At 33.8% G+C, this 15,117-nt stretch overlaps 4 protein-coding genes across 9 annotated transcripts; 2 read left to right on the top strand and 2 right to left on the bottom strand.

Annotated features, from left to right (window-relative positions):
• Positions 1–599: 599 nt before the first annotated feature.
• Positions 600–3,418, bottom strand: LOC105201153 (exocyst complex component 3). The gene has a single exon (XM_011169062.3). It carries the CDS (start codon positions 3,296–3,298, stop codon positions 1,040–1,042), a length of 2,259 nt encoding a protein of 752 aa, XP_011167364.2. The 5' UTR covers positions 3,299–3,418; the 3' UTR covers positions 600–1,039.
• Positions 3,419–3,492: 74 nt separating this feature from the next.
• On the top strand, positions 3,493–5,052 carry LOC105201156 (50S ribosomal protein L27). Of its 2 annotated transcripts, none has more exons than XM_011169067.3 (4): positions 3,493–3,645; positions 3,746–3,827; positions 4,175–4,344; positions 4,413–5,052. In XM_011169067.3, the coding sequence occupies exons 1-4, from the start codon at positions 3,508–3,510 to the stop codon at positions 4,614–4,616; spliced, it is 594 nt and encodes a 197-aa protein (XP_011167369.2). In that variant the 5' UTR covers positions 3,493–3,507; the 3' UTR covers positions 4,617–5,052. The 2 variants fall into 2 exon arrangements, with proteins under 2 accessions (XP_011167369.2, XP_025988608.1); XM_026132823.2 differs by lacking the exon at positions 3,493–3,645 and adding an exon at positions 3,646–3,684.
• On the bottom strand, positions 4,777–8,034 carry LOC105201155 (tRNA-splicing endonuclease subunit Sen34). 4 transcript variants are annotated; one of them, XM_026132822.2, is made up of 7 exons: positions 7,098–7,416; positions 6,815–7,020; positions 6,646–6,743; positions 5,863–6,134; positions 5,570–5,780; positions 5,126–5,287; positions 4,777–5,047 (listed from the first exon to the last, which is right to left on the bottom strand). In XM_026132822.2, exons 3-7 carry the CDS (start codon positions 6,710–6,712, stop codon positions 4,842–4,844), a joined length of 918 nt encoding a protein of 305 aa, XP_025988607.2. In that variant the 5' UTR covers positions 6,713–6,743; positions 6,815–7,020; positions 7,098–7,416; the 3' UTR covers positions 4,777–4,841. The 4 variants fall into 4 exon arrangements, with proteins under 4 accessions (XP_025988607.2, XP_011167368.2, XP_025988606.2 ...); XM_011169066.3 differs by having other exon boundaries at positions 6,646–6,723; XM_026132821.2 differs by lacking the exon at positions 7,098–7,416 and adding an exon at positions 7,903–8,034 and having other exon boundaries at positions 6,646–7,020.
• LOC105201154 (ras-related C3 botulinum toxin substrate 1) lies at positions 7,631–14,461 on the top strand. Of its 2 annotated transcripts, none has more exons than XM_011169063.3 (4): positions 7,631–7,857; positions 8,461–8,588; positions 9,053–9,389; positions 10,079–14,461. In XM_011169063.3, the coding sequence occupies exons 2-4, from the start codon at positions 8,473–8,475 to the stop codon at positions 10,211–10,213; spliced, it is 588 nt and encodes a 195-aa protein (XP_011167365.1). In that variant the 5' UTR covers positions 7,631–7,857; positions 8,461–8,472; the 3' UTR covers positions 10,214–14,461. The 2 variants fall into 2 exon arrangements, with proteins under 2 accessions (XP_011167365.1, XP_025988609.1); XM_026132824.2 differs by lacking the exon at positions 7,631–7,857 and adding an exon at positions 8,159–8,363.
• Positions 14,462–15,117: the final 656 nt, after the last annotated feature.

Raw genomic sequence — 15,117 nt, 5'->3', positions numbered from 1 at the left:
ATTTATTAAATTCTATCTTATTGCTTTTGGTTTATAAATTTATCTTTTTCATACTATAATTTAGTAATCATTTCTAATCAATGTTTACCTAATCTGATCTGTTTTGTCAAAATTAATATATATTATACCATTGTTTCCATTTATGTATATTTAATGTATTATGTTATACTTTAATTTTAGCTTTTATTTTTTATGTTTAAATAATTAATATTTCTTAATTCTTACATATATGTATGTGTATCTATCTGTAATTATGTGTATATTATATGTAGTTGTGATTTGCTTTATATACTATACATATATATACAAATTATATAATTTTCGGACTTGATTAAGTAACTCGTCAAATTGTATAAAAAGCATATACACATTCAGATTAATTAAGATTTAAGTAACATATTAAGAATATAAACGATAGAAATCAATAATGACTTAATAAATATAGATCTATTTGAAACAATAACTTATCTTTAAAATTAGATAAAATTTCAATAAAGTGTAAATTTATTTCTTATTTTCTAGCGATTTTTTTAAAGAGGGTTTTCATATTTTTCTATTATAGTTCTATGCATTAGAAAAAAATAAAGAGTAAGTCCAACCGAGATTAAAATTAATCTATATTGATAGAAATGGACATAAATTCATAGAATCAAAACCAAAGATGGGAAATAACGAGTTACAAGTAGCACTGTTACAATCACTTTTTTATAATTTTGATTTAATAATGACGTTACAATTTTTCATAATGATAATTGCAACGTCAGAATTCAAATAATCACTTTTGATAAGTAACTCTTTATTATTATGCGTTACTCATTAAAAACAATATAAGATAACGTTATTTGTAATATTTTACTTCCACATCTCTGAAATCAATTATACATAATTTTATATTAGATATCAGTAAATTTGTACATTATATTACATTTCTCTCTCTCTTTTGCCACTGTACTAAAAGAATACATTTGATTTGGAAAGTTAGCTACATAGGAAAACCATTTGTGTTCCATATCTTCACCTCGTAGAAATTCTTCCAGTCTCAAGGCTTCCAGCCGAGGAAGCTGTCCTGGATAACTATGTCCTTGAATATACTGTTCGCCATGGATTGCACGGGCTTCCGATTTCGTTGAGCTTCCATGATATATGAGACCTTCCCTCGCGCTTCCGCCCGCGATATATCACCCCTTAGGCCGAGCAATCTGATTAGATGCTCTTCCGTCATGTCAGGATATTTCTCGACCAATGAGTGCAGATCGAGAGAGAGTATTTCCGCGTCCTCGCATCTCAGCACCTCAGCGAGGCGTTTTATTATTTCAAATGGCGAATTAAAGTTACCGACTTTCGGCGCGATTCTGTCGAAAAAATTCTTCAGCTTATCCGCCTCCGTCATTATCTTCGACGTGCACGTCAGGCATTCCTCGTAGGTCTTCAGCGATATCTTTCTCTGCAGCATCGCGGATATGTAGCGTTTTGCGATGAGATTCTGCGCTTCTGTGATGACGTACTCGAAGTTCTTTGGACTTAGATGATTGTAATCCTGAAAGTAATCCTCCAACGTGACGCAGATGGTCTCCACCGGGATAGGCGACGATAGCCACTTGGGCGTGATCAAGTCCTGGAAGTGCAGATCCAAATCCAGGAAAGATTCCTCCAGCAGAATGAGCACGGCCTCATTCCTCAGATGCTGATAGCTCGCCAGGAGCTTCTCAAACTTCACCGTAGCGTCACCAGTGGTGTTGGGCACCCAGTAAAGCTGCTTCATCTGCTGCGCCAACTCGGTGAACTGTATACAGTTATTGACTATCGTGATCATGTGGTGAGTGAAGTAAGGCACCTGGCTTCTGTCCGCGAAATGCCTTCTCTTAAATTCCAGAATCTCTTGTCTGTACATAGCTCCGTATTTGATCACCTGTTCGATGCACAGAACCAGAGCCTGCGCCGTCAGGTCAGAGCTGATGGTCTTTGCGACCTGAAGATTCTGATCGATCATCTGGAATATGATAACCGGCGCCGCAGTGTGGTAATACAGGTCTTGAGTGCTACTCTCAGGCAGGACGCCGCTCCTCCAATCGAGCTTCTCCGTTTCCAGCGTCTTTCTCATCCAATCCTCGTAATTCTGACACATGTTCCGCAGGTATTTTTCTTGAAGGTCATTTATCATCTCGGGACTGAGCAACGGGCCGATGTCGGATGTGTCGATGTTCAATTCGGGATGCCGCATCAACTCCGGCCCCGTGTAAGTGTTCATAATCCACGCCAGCAGCGAAACGTATTCATTCCCCTCCAGCCCACCGGCGATTATTTCCTTCAGATGTAGAGACAGACTCGTATGGTACATTTTGACGAAAGTCCTCACTATGTCGTACCAAGGTGGGAAGCATGGCCCGCAGAGAGTCTTCACCACCCTCAGGTCCTCAAGGATCAGGAGTCTTGTGAGTTCGAGATATCTCACCAGCCACATTTTGTTATCCGCCCTTTCATCCACCTGGGTCCCCTCGATTCTGTTGGCGACCGACTTTTCCAGTACCTTCATCGCCATCTCCTTCCATTTCTTGGGCCTACCGGGTGCCATAAATCCACTTTGCTTATGCCTTTGAATGGCGAACTGATCCGCCTTCTCCTCCCTCTCTATAATTCTCAGAGGCGTCACTATGACGGTAGGCTCCTTCCTGACTGTGTTCAAAGTCCGACTCAGCACCAGCCTTATCTGCTTTTCCATAAGCTGCGAGAGCATCTCCACGTCCTCGAAGTAAGCTTTCAGCATAACCGTGTCCGCCGTCGACTGATTCGGCAATTTGTGAAGCTCGTATAGCAACTCGTCCCTGGAGGTCTCGAGATCCATCAGGCTCTGATGCGCGTGTAGCAGTTTACCCTCGTTTATCCACTGCTTCGTCTTCTCCACGCTCTCCGGAACGGTGAATATGTGCTTCAGGTTCTCCTTCGCGATGACATACTGAGAGTGACGCATGTTTTCCTCCTGCACTGCCTGCAGCCTGGAGCTGAGCTTCAGAACCGAACTGAACAGTTGATCAATGTGGTCCAGATCGTCTTTGATAGTGGCGATACTTTCCAGGGAGCTCTGCAGCTGCTCGAAACCAACTCTGACGCCGTCCAACTGGCTCTGCATCGCAGTTTTCAACATGGTCTCGACGGATGCCTTTTTCCTGCCGATTCTACGCTTGTACATGTCAATCTTCTCCAGTTGGCCCGGTCGCTGCAGAAGGTTCGTAACGTACTTCGTGCCCCTGGCAACCGCCTCATCCTCCAACTTTTGCAGATCCTCCGCATTTGTTGCCATTTTTGATGATCCGTACCGGGAAGCTGTTGGAATTTTGAAGCCAGATGATCTTAATGAATTATGACAGCATAACGTCAACCGAAGAGGTTTGACAACAATCGTGCAGTGCAGAAGAATCGTATCTCTTTAGGGATATTTCATGGGGGTGGGAAAACAGCTGGAAGGAGGCTCACCTGTGATGACGACAGATAACCCAAGATAATCCACAAATGGTAAGACAAGCCGACGAGACCGATTGGCTGCGCATTGGTGTGTGTGATGACGGAGAATTTACTTTTCGATTGGCACTCCTGAGTCTGGGACTTTGTCATGTGAGATCTTTGAGGTTGATTTGGAGCAATTTTAAGGTTAGTTCGTCCTACCGATATAAATAAAATTAAATAAAGGTAATAAAATAATAATGTCATTATAAGACATTATTTTCAAAATAAGTAACATCTTTTTCAGATGGCATACTTTTCACAATTGATCTCTCTTGGACTACAAAATGCCCGACACACTTTAGTACCCTGCAATATTAATAACTTGGGTTTGTATGCTAGTATATTATTTTATTAATATATTAATATGTAGTCTAGTTGGATATCTAGACAACTAAATTTATTAAAAACAACTTTTGTAAAGTGTCTTTAAATTTAGTTGATAAAATATCAACAAAAATATAATGGAATCTGTGCTAACAAAATATGATGGCAACTTGACACTGTAGAAACCAACACAATCATTTTTTAAATTATGTTGATAAAGATGTTAACGAGTTCAATGTAGACATGGTTAATGCAATAATCGCATCATGCTATCAAATTGCTGGCAAAGTGCTAGCATATTGCTCATTATTGTATATTGTGATTAACACAAATTATTTCTCTTGTTTAGCAAAAGTCTGTGTCAGGCATGCTTCAAAGAAAAGTAGTGGCAGCACTAGCAATAAAGGTGGCCATCCCAGACCAAAACACAGGGGAACGAAAACACAGGATGGAGCTAGAGTACATGCTGGCAGGCTATTAGTCACACAGCGAACAACCAGATTCCATCCAGGTCTCAATGTAAGTGTTAGTTATTGTATCTTTAATTACAACAAATTCTATATACATATTCTTCTTTGATCACATAGGTCGGTTTTGGACGAGATGGATCTTTATTTGCCATAGAATCAGGTAAAGTAGTGGTAACTTGCGAGAAAATTGATCCTAACTGGGAACACACTTGGATCCAACGCCACTATGCAGGCCGTGAAAATCAAGTGATATATAAGAAACATTTTAATGTTATTCCTATTCCTCAACATAATCGATTCAAATTGATAGACAAGATATAAATATATATGTACAGAAAATATGAAAAAAATTTTGATTATTAAAATCCTATTATTGATAAATATATTGTTAACTGTATGTTTGGATAAAATGAGATAAAATTGACTATTTTTAATTTTAACAATTTAAATGTTGTGATAGCACTTTTCTAATTTTTTAAAATTTATGGTCACATAATAATTCTTTTATTATTAAATATTTTTGTAATAAAATAATTTTTTGTTACATCAGCTATCTTCTAACGTGCTACAATCTGTCCATTGAAAAGATTGGTATTTCACTGCATCTTCTTCTTCGTGATACGTGGCAAACACCAATGTTTTTCGAACATGACAACTGAGTCTACATTGATTTACAATATTTGTAATAGGCATTTCTTCGTCCTTGCGTTTACACTGTACTATGTATTGTGAATGAAACATTATTGGATCACCTGAATTGAAAGATTTATTATATAGAATGCATATTTAAAAGTTAGAATTGTAGAAATATAAAGAGAAAGATATTTTACCTGGATACACCAGAAAATCGCCACCGAATTTTTCTCCACTGGTGATATAATATTGCTTCTCCCAAAGATCTTTATATACCTTGTATTTGAGTTGTTGGTCAGATGTAAACGGATATTTCCATTCTACTATTCTTATATCATCCTCGTTATACCATGGATACGCTAATATACAAATAAATACTCAGGTCACATAATCAAATGTATATTTAATCCTTATATGGGCAACCTATTTATTAACGCAAATAGGCAAGCAGAATTTATCAGTATCCTAATTATTCTACTGGTTTTATGTACATATAATATTTAAATTAATGCATTAAATAAATTATTAATAACATTTAAATAAATTAATAAAATGAATACATATTTAATTTTAAGAGCTGCTCTTGGACCTAGTGGATCCTACTTGCTTGGATAAGAATTAAATTATCACTTTTGCAATACCTGTATGTATTTGAACAAGTGCGTCATTTTTGTTCAATTTAGGTAATTTGGCCAGTTCCTCTTCAAGTAAACTTTCAGTATCGATTTCAATATTATCTAAGGCTTCCTGAGTTTTCTTATCTAACGGTTTCTTCATGTACTTTTTACTTGTATGCAAGCCTAACATTTTGCGCTTCTTTCCTTCTACAATTTTATCCATCACAGAGGTAATCTATGTGAAAAAATTTATCATGCCAGTTTATTATAAAATTATTTATATTTCTCTTAAAATGTATGTATGCATGGACAACTACCTGCTCCTTTCTGTTTTCTTTCAAACAATCCGCTTGCTCCAGGAATAGTTTGTCTCTATATTCCTGAAATCTTTGACTTAACGATTCATCAGGCTGTGTCTTTAAACTTTTACATTCTACAAGGCAAGCAATCTTCTTTTCGAGCAACAAAGTGACTTCTTCTGGTAACAAAAGTAATGGGAGACCTAAAAATGCTTCTTGTCTAGTTGATTTTGGGAAAGAACCCACTAACTCGCCAATTATTTTATGTTTCCGTCGAAGTTTTAGCCAATCTGTATAATAAAATATCAATTTAAATAAATTATACTACATATATATATATATATATATATATATATATATATATATATAAATCAAAAATTACTCTAAACATTATTTTAATTTATTTAAATAAAGATTTATAAACCTAACTGGATGTTAGTGCTGTAGTGTGACTATCACAATAATCAAACATTAAATAATAATTATGATTCTAATAAGACAATACAATTTCTAATAAATTGTTATCTTTATTATATAAATTAAAAAACTTTATTTTAATAAAAAAATTTCTTGTTATAACTATTTATAAAGAAACTTACATAGTTAATAAATATCAATCAATATCAACAAATATTAATAGTATTATTAAAAGGTCTCTATTAGAGCTGAAACATTTGTTAAAACATCTGTTATTGGAATTATATTTATCAACTTATCTAATGTTTGTATTATTATGATAATCATAATATAGCATTAAATTGGATTCATAATCACTTATTTACTTAGATATATATTATTTACCATCGGCATTCCATATAAAAACATTATTTCTTGAAGAAACAAGGTAAATAACATCCGGCACATTCATGACTCCTTCAACTTGTAATCAATAATTATGCCTTAGAAAAAGATGTACTATATTAATAATATACTACGTTAGAATATCTTTAATTCATGATTGTAAACCAACAAGTGTTCTTTTATAAATCAGGTGCTGTCACAGTTTATTTGTTATTTAAAATTTTATTCTTCAAGACAACACACATCAGTTTATCATCTTGGGTTTTGATCTTTATCAATTCCTATTCTTCTTTCCCTCTCAGTGAAATCATGCCTCTCTAATCTCTAATCAGAGTTCCTCAAGTCTGATTTTTTGAAGCTGGGTTGTTATCTTTCCTACAAAACAAAATAGGTGTAAATTACAAATATAAAGATAAAAAAAGATGTAAACATTAATTCTTAAGACATCCTACCCTAAAACTTTCACAAAATACACTAGATTCTCCTTTATGCAAAAAATAAAAGATTTAAAAAAATGAATAGTTGCACAGAAAGGAAGAAGAGATGAAACTGATGATAGCCACAAGAAACTCGACCACAAGAAACAAATTAATTTTATTGAATTGTATTTATGTAGGAAGCTTGCGTGATCACATCGAAGCTGACGAACGCAACCCGAGGCAATCCGAGCGATATCATCACAAAATCATTCTTTAATCGGACGATGATCATTGGTCGACTTTCTCTGACTTTCTCGTGCGTTCGTCGCGCTGGCACACGCGATTGGTGCGTGTCATACGTCGCGAGAAACGACACAGCCCCACTGGCAGGTTTTTAACCTCCACGGGATGCGCACCGTTCGTAGGGACAGTGCCGCGGTCACAGAGCAATAAGTTTCGCGAAAAGGAGGGATAGGAAGGGCGGCGGGTGGCGGCGGGAGTGCGAGGCGACCGCCGAACATCTGTCACCGTGCTAGAGCGAGCGAGCAAAGCAGTGTGCCAGCCAGTCATCCAGCCAGCCCGTTTTTTCAGTCCCCCCAAAAACCGCGACGTACACTGTCATGGCACCCGCTTTTGTGATTTTTTGAGACGCACGGCCGCGCGGCACCGTACGCAAACACGACACGACACGGCACGCACACGCACACGCGAGCCCCGCAATCGTCGCGCGTTCGGCGATTTTTTTTCACAACAAGCGGACTAGCGGAAACCACCCTCTCCCTCGTGCCACACGGTGAGTGCGGATCTTCTGTCTGGTCGAGTTCTTGTGTTTACTTACTGCGCGCGTGCAACGGCGCCCCGTCCTGTAGGGCGAGCCCTTTGGCACGGAGAGGGGTATCAGTGCTCTCCGATATTTGTAGCGCGAAGCGAATAATCCGGGGGAGACGAGCCACTTCCGCGAACACTCGCGAATGTCGGCAGGCGAACCCCAGCAATAAGTATACTCTGTACTTTCGGGATTTGCGCGATTGCCGCCACACCTGTCTCGCGTCTCGTAACGAATATAGATTATGTAAATTTAAGACACGATTTCGCATTAAGTGTATCGTGTATGTATTAAATGTCTACATACGTCGTCCGTTGTGTTTATTACATTTTTAATTGTGAGTCATGGGTGTCGTCTTGAGGGTCGTCAACTGAAATTGCCCATCGATGTTTCTCCTTTTGTTAGCGATATCGGTGTAACATTGTTAGATACGTAGCGTTTCGAGATTTAATGGAAATAACTGAATATAATAGGTGGAATATTATATAATAATTAAATATGATAGATTGAATATTGTCGAACGATTAGACCGTAGTGATGCTAATGATGTTTATGTGTTTCTTTTTGTAGATAAAATAAAACATGAGCTCAGGTAGACCAATAAAATGTGTAGTGGTAGGAGATGGAACAGTAGGAAAGACCTGCATGTTGATATCGTACACGACAGACAGTTTTCCTGGAGAATATGTACCTACTGTGTAAGTATGCCCCTATTTATGTCATTGAGATCGTCTGCTTTCTCTATTGAGGAATCCCTTTGCTTCTCCATGGACTCTTAAAAGGATACTTTATAGCATGGTTTTTGCCTTAGTTTCTTTCTTAGACCAATCAAATGGAGTGGCTAATAATAGTAGCAGAGTATGAGATATACCTAACTGCTATGTACAGGAAGTAATTCATTTCCAGTCATCTTTTTGTTACTTCCTGTCCTTTAGATTCTCACAAATCTATTTTTGTTGGGCTTCATCTCATTCAGCAATATCTTCACCAGTTTGTCACAGTTAAGATATAAGCAAGTAAATGAAGATAATAAGCAGTAAAGAAAACCTCTTTTCTCTTTTTATTCTTAATTTAATTAAAATTTTAAATAATCTGAGCAAATTGAAAGTAAATTGGAAAATATAACACCAAATGTATGCTAAGTCTGTAATGTTTTGCCTAGGTTTGACAACTATTCTGCACCAATGGTTGTTGATGGGATTCCAGTCAGTTTAGGACTATGGGATACGGCAGGACAGGAAGATTATGACAGACTGCGTCCTCTTTCCTATCCTCAGACAGATGTGTTTCTCATTTGTTTCTCAGTAACGAGCCCTTCGTCATTTGAAAATGTCACCAGTAAATGGTATCCTGAAATAAAACATCACTGCCCAGATGCACCAATGATACTCGTTGGAACTAAAATAGACTTACGAGATGACCGTGAAACGCTTACTGCCTTAGCTGAACAGGGCCTTAGTGCTATCAAGCGTGAACAGGGACAGAAGCTGGCAAACAAGGTGTGTAGAAACAAATTATTTCTTAATTTATATATAGGGTGTTTTAAAAGTGGAAGTCAGTCACTTGGCAGGTGATTAGGAATCCAAAAATGAAAAAAAAAGTTGGTAAATATAGATCCAAAAATACGTTGTTTTCGAGTTATCATTTTTTTTCTGTTAAAATTTGAAATTGCATTCGAATTTTTTTGTCAAAATTGAAAGAAGAGATGATTTTTGTGAGTTTTATAATGTAAAGTAAAATAAAGGTTGTACTAGCTTAGCACTATTCAAAATGCATTACATGGTGTTACAGGCAGCTAGGAAAATATTTTTTGCATACAAATAAATAAATTTTTAAAAGTATCTTTATTTTGTAAAATCATAAAACAAATTAAGAACATGAGAGAAAATAAGTTAAAGAAAAAAAGAGCCATTATTAGTTATTCTTGAAGAGTAAAAAAAAACCTTTTTTACTTGTTTATTCTAAAGGTCAATAAACAAGTAAAAAAAGGTTTGTTTTATTCTTCTATTTCAGTGTTTTTGTAAAAAGGACTTTGTAACTCTAATTCTTTGATCCAGTGATACTTGAATTACATATTACTTATTTAGTAAAATGATTAATCAAACTTTCACAAATTAGCGAGATATGTACCTGGATCTTCTCTTATTAGAATAATTCAGTTTATAACAAAGTGCAATGTTTGTTACAGATTCGTGCGGTGAAATACATGGAGTGTTCTGCTCTTACACAACGTGGACTGAAGCAGGTATTCGACGAGGCGGTACGCGCCGTTTTAAGACCTGAGCCACAAAAACGTCGGCAAAGAAGATGCATTATGTTATAAACGACGAAAGGAATTGAAAGGAATCATAGGTATACACGTATATAAAGCAAGAGATCAAAATACATTTGATCATGCAAGGAAAAAAATATTAATGTTTTAAAGAGAAGACTAGTACATGCATTTTAACGAATTATTCTCTGGCAGCTATAGAATATACCATATTATGGAAAGAGTACAACTTAAAACTTCCTGGTCTCGACGCGAGTCACGATACTAAATTCACGACCAGAAAGTTTAGACAACGAGAAAGTAAGAAGAAAAAGAAAGGATAGAGTAAATACATTATTTAGCAGCATTTTTGCAAGAGGAAGTTTATAAGTTACAAGCTTACGGGTGTCTTTCCTTAAATTTGCATTTATACATATACAATATATTTGCATAACGATAAAAGGATACTATATGACCATAGTAATGTGCAGTCAATAGTTTAGTAAAAAAAGTCTTATGACATTTTTTTGTATTCTATGGAGAATCTCTGTTAATTAATATTGCGGTCCTGCAAATCGATAATACAGTGTAAATGTGCTGTGATGATTAAAAGCATTAAGTATCGAAGCTTTACTTATCAGGGCTGCCAGATTTTTGACTTTTTTACATTTACAATAGTAGGAACATTGATTTTAGTACATGTGTGTAACGCGATAGCTATCGTTATAATCACACATGCTGAAAAGTTTTACGCGGCGTAAAACTAGCATTATAGAATTATTTAAACATACAGTGCCATAGCAACGAAAAATCAAATCTTACAAGCACTCTTAATCAGTTTTAGACAATATATATTTTTTACTGACAAATACGAAAATTTTTAAAAGATAAACAGCCAGAGAAATTATGAGTGCATAATGGTTTTGTAGACAGAGAAGTAGCATGTTTGTCTTTCCATTTTTTTTTAGACAATTGAGATTTTTATTTTTATCCATACTTCCAAGAAAGAAATGTATGGTTATGCAAACATAATACTGCCATAAAATAACGTAACGTGAAAATTTCATAATATTCCTAACATATTATTAGAGGAGGAAAATTGCGATAATGTTACATAATAATTACGCAAATTAACTTTCATCAAGAAACACGGTGGTATACGCGTAGCACAAGACCGCCCCATGGATTTACACGCGAGCCAGCCTGTTGCGAGTATTCGAGAGATTATCGAATTTCAATAACAGCTGATCTAAGTAGGCTCAATTGATAGTTTGGGTTTGAATTGCATAATGATGCATATGAAACATTTGTTATTGATTGCGACATATTTGTGTGTTTTGAAAGGAATAATAACGTATTGTGTATGTGCATTAATATCTATTTTATTTTGATAAATTAAAAATGGAGAATATTTTAATACGTGTATAATTTTTATACGTGTATTGAATTTTATAATATAATTTTTTATTTATAACATAATGTTTTTTGTTTGTGTTTGTAATGGAGGTTTTAATATTGTACGAGTTCTTGCATTAGTGCAATTTGACTTGACTATTGATATTTTTCGAATTCACATGAACTGAATGTTCTTTATAAAAAGATAATAATCAAAAGAAATGTAGCAGTTGATGATAACATAAAACGCTGACAACAAATACACAGCGATGCAAAGTCCATCTAAATTGAAATATATAAATATAGCACAATGTATTTTCTTAAATATCATAGTAAATATCTCACTCTCTTCCATTTATTTGTATGAAAATTGTTTACATAAAAATTGTGGGAAAACTAGTACGATGATTTAGAAAGATAGATATCTTGTACAAATAAGTATAAAATTAAGTCCATATCATTGTCTTTAATTCATTATCTTATTAATTGATATCATAATTGCGATTGTATTTTTTTACAGATTTTTTCTATTTATGTTTAGTTAAAAAAGAATCAAATTTTTATTAATACAGATATTATATATGCTCTCTAAAAACTCAATGGTAAACCGATGAAATGGATATTATCCTTGTGATCACGCTATTTTTTTATATTCGAAAGCTTAGGATAGAACAGATAGGACCTTTGTGCCATATATGCTTTTTTCATTTGTAAATCGGATAATCATACTCCAATTAAACTTATATTATTCAAAACAAGTTCTCAGATAATTCATAATATTTCAAAATTGAATCAAAAGAATAACATTTAATAGCACAATGGCTAAGACTGAATAATTAATTGAAAGAATGATTTTACTTTTGAAAGAAAGTAGAAAAGAATTTCGAAACAATGAAAAGCATAAACTTTGCTCTTATAATCTACATTAATAATATTAATTAGTTTACAAATACAAATTTTACAGTTGCCTAAGAAGATTAAATAATTGCTTAGCGATCGATGATCGTTTTGGCTATTCTAGTCTCAAAATGCTATAAGAAGCAAACGAAAAGGCATATTACAAGTTTACTAAGTGTACATAATGTAGTATAGAAGCATACTCTAAATTTTGATCGAATTTATATTAATCTTTTAAAATGTAATTTTGGATTGTTTTTGTACTCCTTAAATTTTTATGCGCCAATAGGTCTTATCACTTGATTAAAATACCGCAGTTAATGTTTATTTGCTGTTTGATTTGTGTGACACGTTTGAAATAAAATATAATAATCGCTAAATAATTATATAATATATATAATATATATAACTATATATAATTATATATATAATTATTTAACGGTAAAATATATTTATATATCTGCTTTCAAAAATTACAAAAATAAATTGCTAGAGTATTCTCAAAATTAAAAGTGTATTTCTCTTCAACGATTAATTCTAGCATCTTTGTTTATTGCGGTTTAAGATAGTTTAAATTTTATATATATATGTATACCCTTGTATATGTATAGTAATACATTAGTTAAGTATAAAAATACCACAATTATGTATTATAATGTAATACACAGATTGCATTTTTTGTAAGTAGTGCACTTATCTTACAAATTTTCAGGTACTTACCATTTGCGCGTTTCTTCCTTTACATTACGTACTGTCAAAATGAATTACAACGATGCAGCAATATTTTGTTTTTATGCCGATTTTACATGCATTTTTTAATATACAATATTTGAAAGATATAGACATATATCATTTATGATTTTTGATTACTAAAATGGAACAAATTTGGTTACAGAATTAATATAAAATAACAATGATAACATTACTAATGAGATGGATGTGTATACTGTCTGTATTTCCTAATAATGAGCTTTAATTTGAGCATGATGTAATTTAAATTACACTACTTACAACTTTTGCACTTAATGGAGATTGTAGGATGCGAATTACTTTCTCATCTTTCCTCTTTTTAACGAAATCATCGAGGGATTGCTATGTGAACCAAAGTTATATATTACAATTTAAGATAACATCTATGTTTTTTATTATGGACTATTGCACATAAGTATAAAAAGAATGAATGTATGAAATGTAAAGATATTCTAGTCATCACGAATCTGCTTCTAACTTTTATTTGTGTACGTGAATAATGCTGTCAGATTGCATATAAAAAGAAATATAATTCGTAAACGGAGCAACTAAGCGTGTGAATGAATGAAACGGGAAATGAGGGCTGAAAGGAAAGGGGATATGAAAGTAAAAATGCAACTTAATATTGTCAATTTAGGTAGAATGCAAGAAAACCAAACGACGTGGGAGTAGAAATTCTGTAGAAATTACAAATATATGTATATGTGCTAGGATACATAACTTTAATTATGAGTAATTTATAAACATTTGTCTATTTTCGTATGTATAACAGAATTCATTATTTATATACTAACAGGACAGCATAAGAGAGCGTCCCGTTTACAAGTTTTTAAATCTACTGATTTATAAATTTACAAATAATGAGATACCTCACATTAATTTTATAAATTTACTTTACAAAAGGACGTAATGTTTTTACAACTGTACTCCATGCTTAATGCACTCTTTTGCTGTCGATCTGATAGCGAAACGGTAACAAATAGTGGCCTCAAAATTTCATTTCTATTGTCTCGTTTTCCTTGTGGAAAATTATTCTCACTATTAATGTCGCGCACTATCAGCGCTATTGCCTTCTATTTACATTGTTTATTAGACGTCAAACAAGGATAGAATTTGGCGCAATAGCTTTGATAAGGCGCTCTCCCATGCAACCCTAGACAATTGCAATGTGAGTAACTTGACTACGCATATTCTATATGGCACTAGGAAGCATTTATTTTTTATTTACATGTATTTTGAAAACAACTTTTTCAAATAAACGATACAATAAAATCATTACGAGATAGTGTAGTTTATAATATTGTTAGTTATGTATGTCTGTCTAAGATTTTTCTGATCCTTGAAATATCTTTTCCTCTCTTGATTTGAAAGGGGTTTACTTATTAATAGCTCTGTTGACAATTTTAGTTTTTTATTTCTTTAATTTATTTGTTTTTAAATAATTTTTCTCTTATAAGAGAAGATATTTCTAATATTGATAAAAATAATTTGATTAAAATATTTCTAAAATTATTCTGAAATAAAAATTCTGAAATAAAAATCATATGAATTAGACATAAATTCATGATAATTTTAAAGATTATGAAAAGTTCAGCAATTTTTATTTCTATTGTGATTATAACTATTATTATTTATAATAATTATGTGTGACATCGAACTTTGAACTCTACATGGTTTAAAAATCACTGATGTTTTATAACAAAAATTATATTTCATTTATGTAATAAAAAACATTACTTTTACTTAATTTCCCATGAATTGCTGTGCATCGCAAAGCAAACCTATCCTAATACACGCGCGCACGTGGGATCAATGTGGCGCGGGGCATCTCAGCATAACGGGTCAGCCCTGGAGCGACCACGTGTTAGATGAAGACGGCGTGGCTCATCTATCTTCGTCTGTCGTGTGTGCACGCGTTACTGTTGGGGGGAGGA

Source organism: Solenopsis invicta, chromosome 1 (genome assembly GCF_016802725.1).
Source record: "Solenopsis invicta isolate M01_SB chromosome 1, UNIL_Sinv_3.0, whole genome shotgun sequence".
NCBI classification, from domain to species: Eukaryota; Metazoa; Arthropoda; class Insecta; order Hymenoptera; family Formicidae; genus Solenopsis; species Solenopsis invicta.
This window is presented reverse-complemented; position numbering and strand designations above follow the sequence as displayed.

Excerpts from the sequence above, each read along its gene's own strand:
- LOC105201154 (XM_011169063.3), top strand. The coding sequence starts at position 8,473 with ATGAGCTCAGGTAGACCAATAAAATGTGTAGTGGTAGGAGATGGAACA. Across the intron at positions 8,589-9,052 it reads GGAGAATATGTACCTACTGT|GTTTGACAACTATTCTGCAC; the intron begins GTAAGTATGCCC and ends TGTTTTGCCTAG. Across the intron at positions 9,390-10,078 it reads GACAGAAGCTGGCAAACAAG|ATTCGTGCGGTGAAATACAT; the intron begins GTGTGTAGAAAC and ends TGTTTGTTACAG.
- LOC105201156 (XM_011169067.3), top strand. The coding sequence starts at position 3,508 with ATGGTAAGACAAGCCGACGAGACCGATTGGCTGCGCATTGGTGTGTGT. Across the intron at positions 3,828-4,174 it reads CTGCAATATTAATAACTTGG|CAAAAGTCTGTGTCAGGCAT; the intron begins GTTTGTATGCTA and ends TCTCTTGTTTAG. Across the intron at positions 4,345-4,412 it reads GATTCCATCCAGGTCTCAAT|GTCGGTTTTGGACGAGATGG; the intron begins GTAAGTGTTAGT and ends TTGATCACATAG.
- LOC105201155 (XM_026132821.2), bottom strand. The coding sequence starts at position 6,712 with ATGAATGTGCCGGATGTTATTTACCTTGTTTCTTCAAGAAATAATGTT. Across the intron at positions 6,135-6,645 it reads TTTTATATGGAATGCCGATG|ATTGGCTAAAACTTCGACGG; the intron begins GTAAATAATATA and ends TTTATTATACAG. Across the intron at positions 5,781-5,862 it reads AAGAAAACAGAAAGGAGCAG|ATTACCTCTGTGATGGATAA; the intron begins GTAGTTGTCCAT and ends TTTTTCACATAG.
- LOC105201153 (XM_011169062.3), bottom strand. The coding sequence starts at position 3,298 with ATGGCAACAAATGCGGAGGATCTGCAAAAGTTGGAGGATGAGGCGGTT.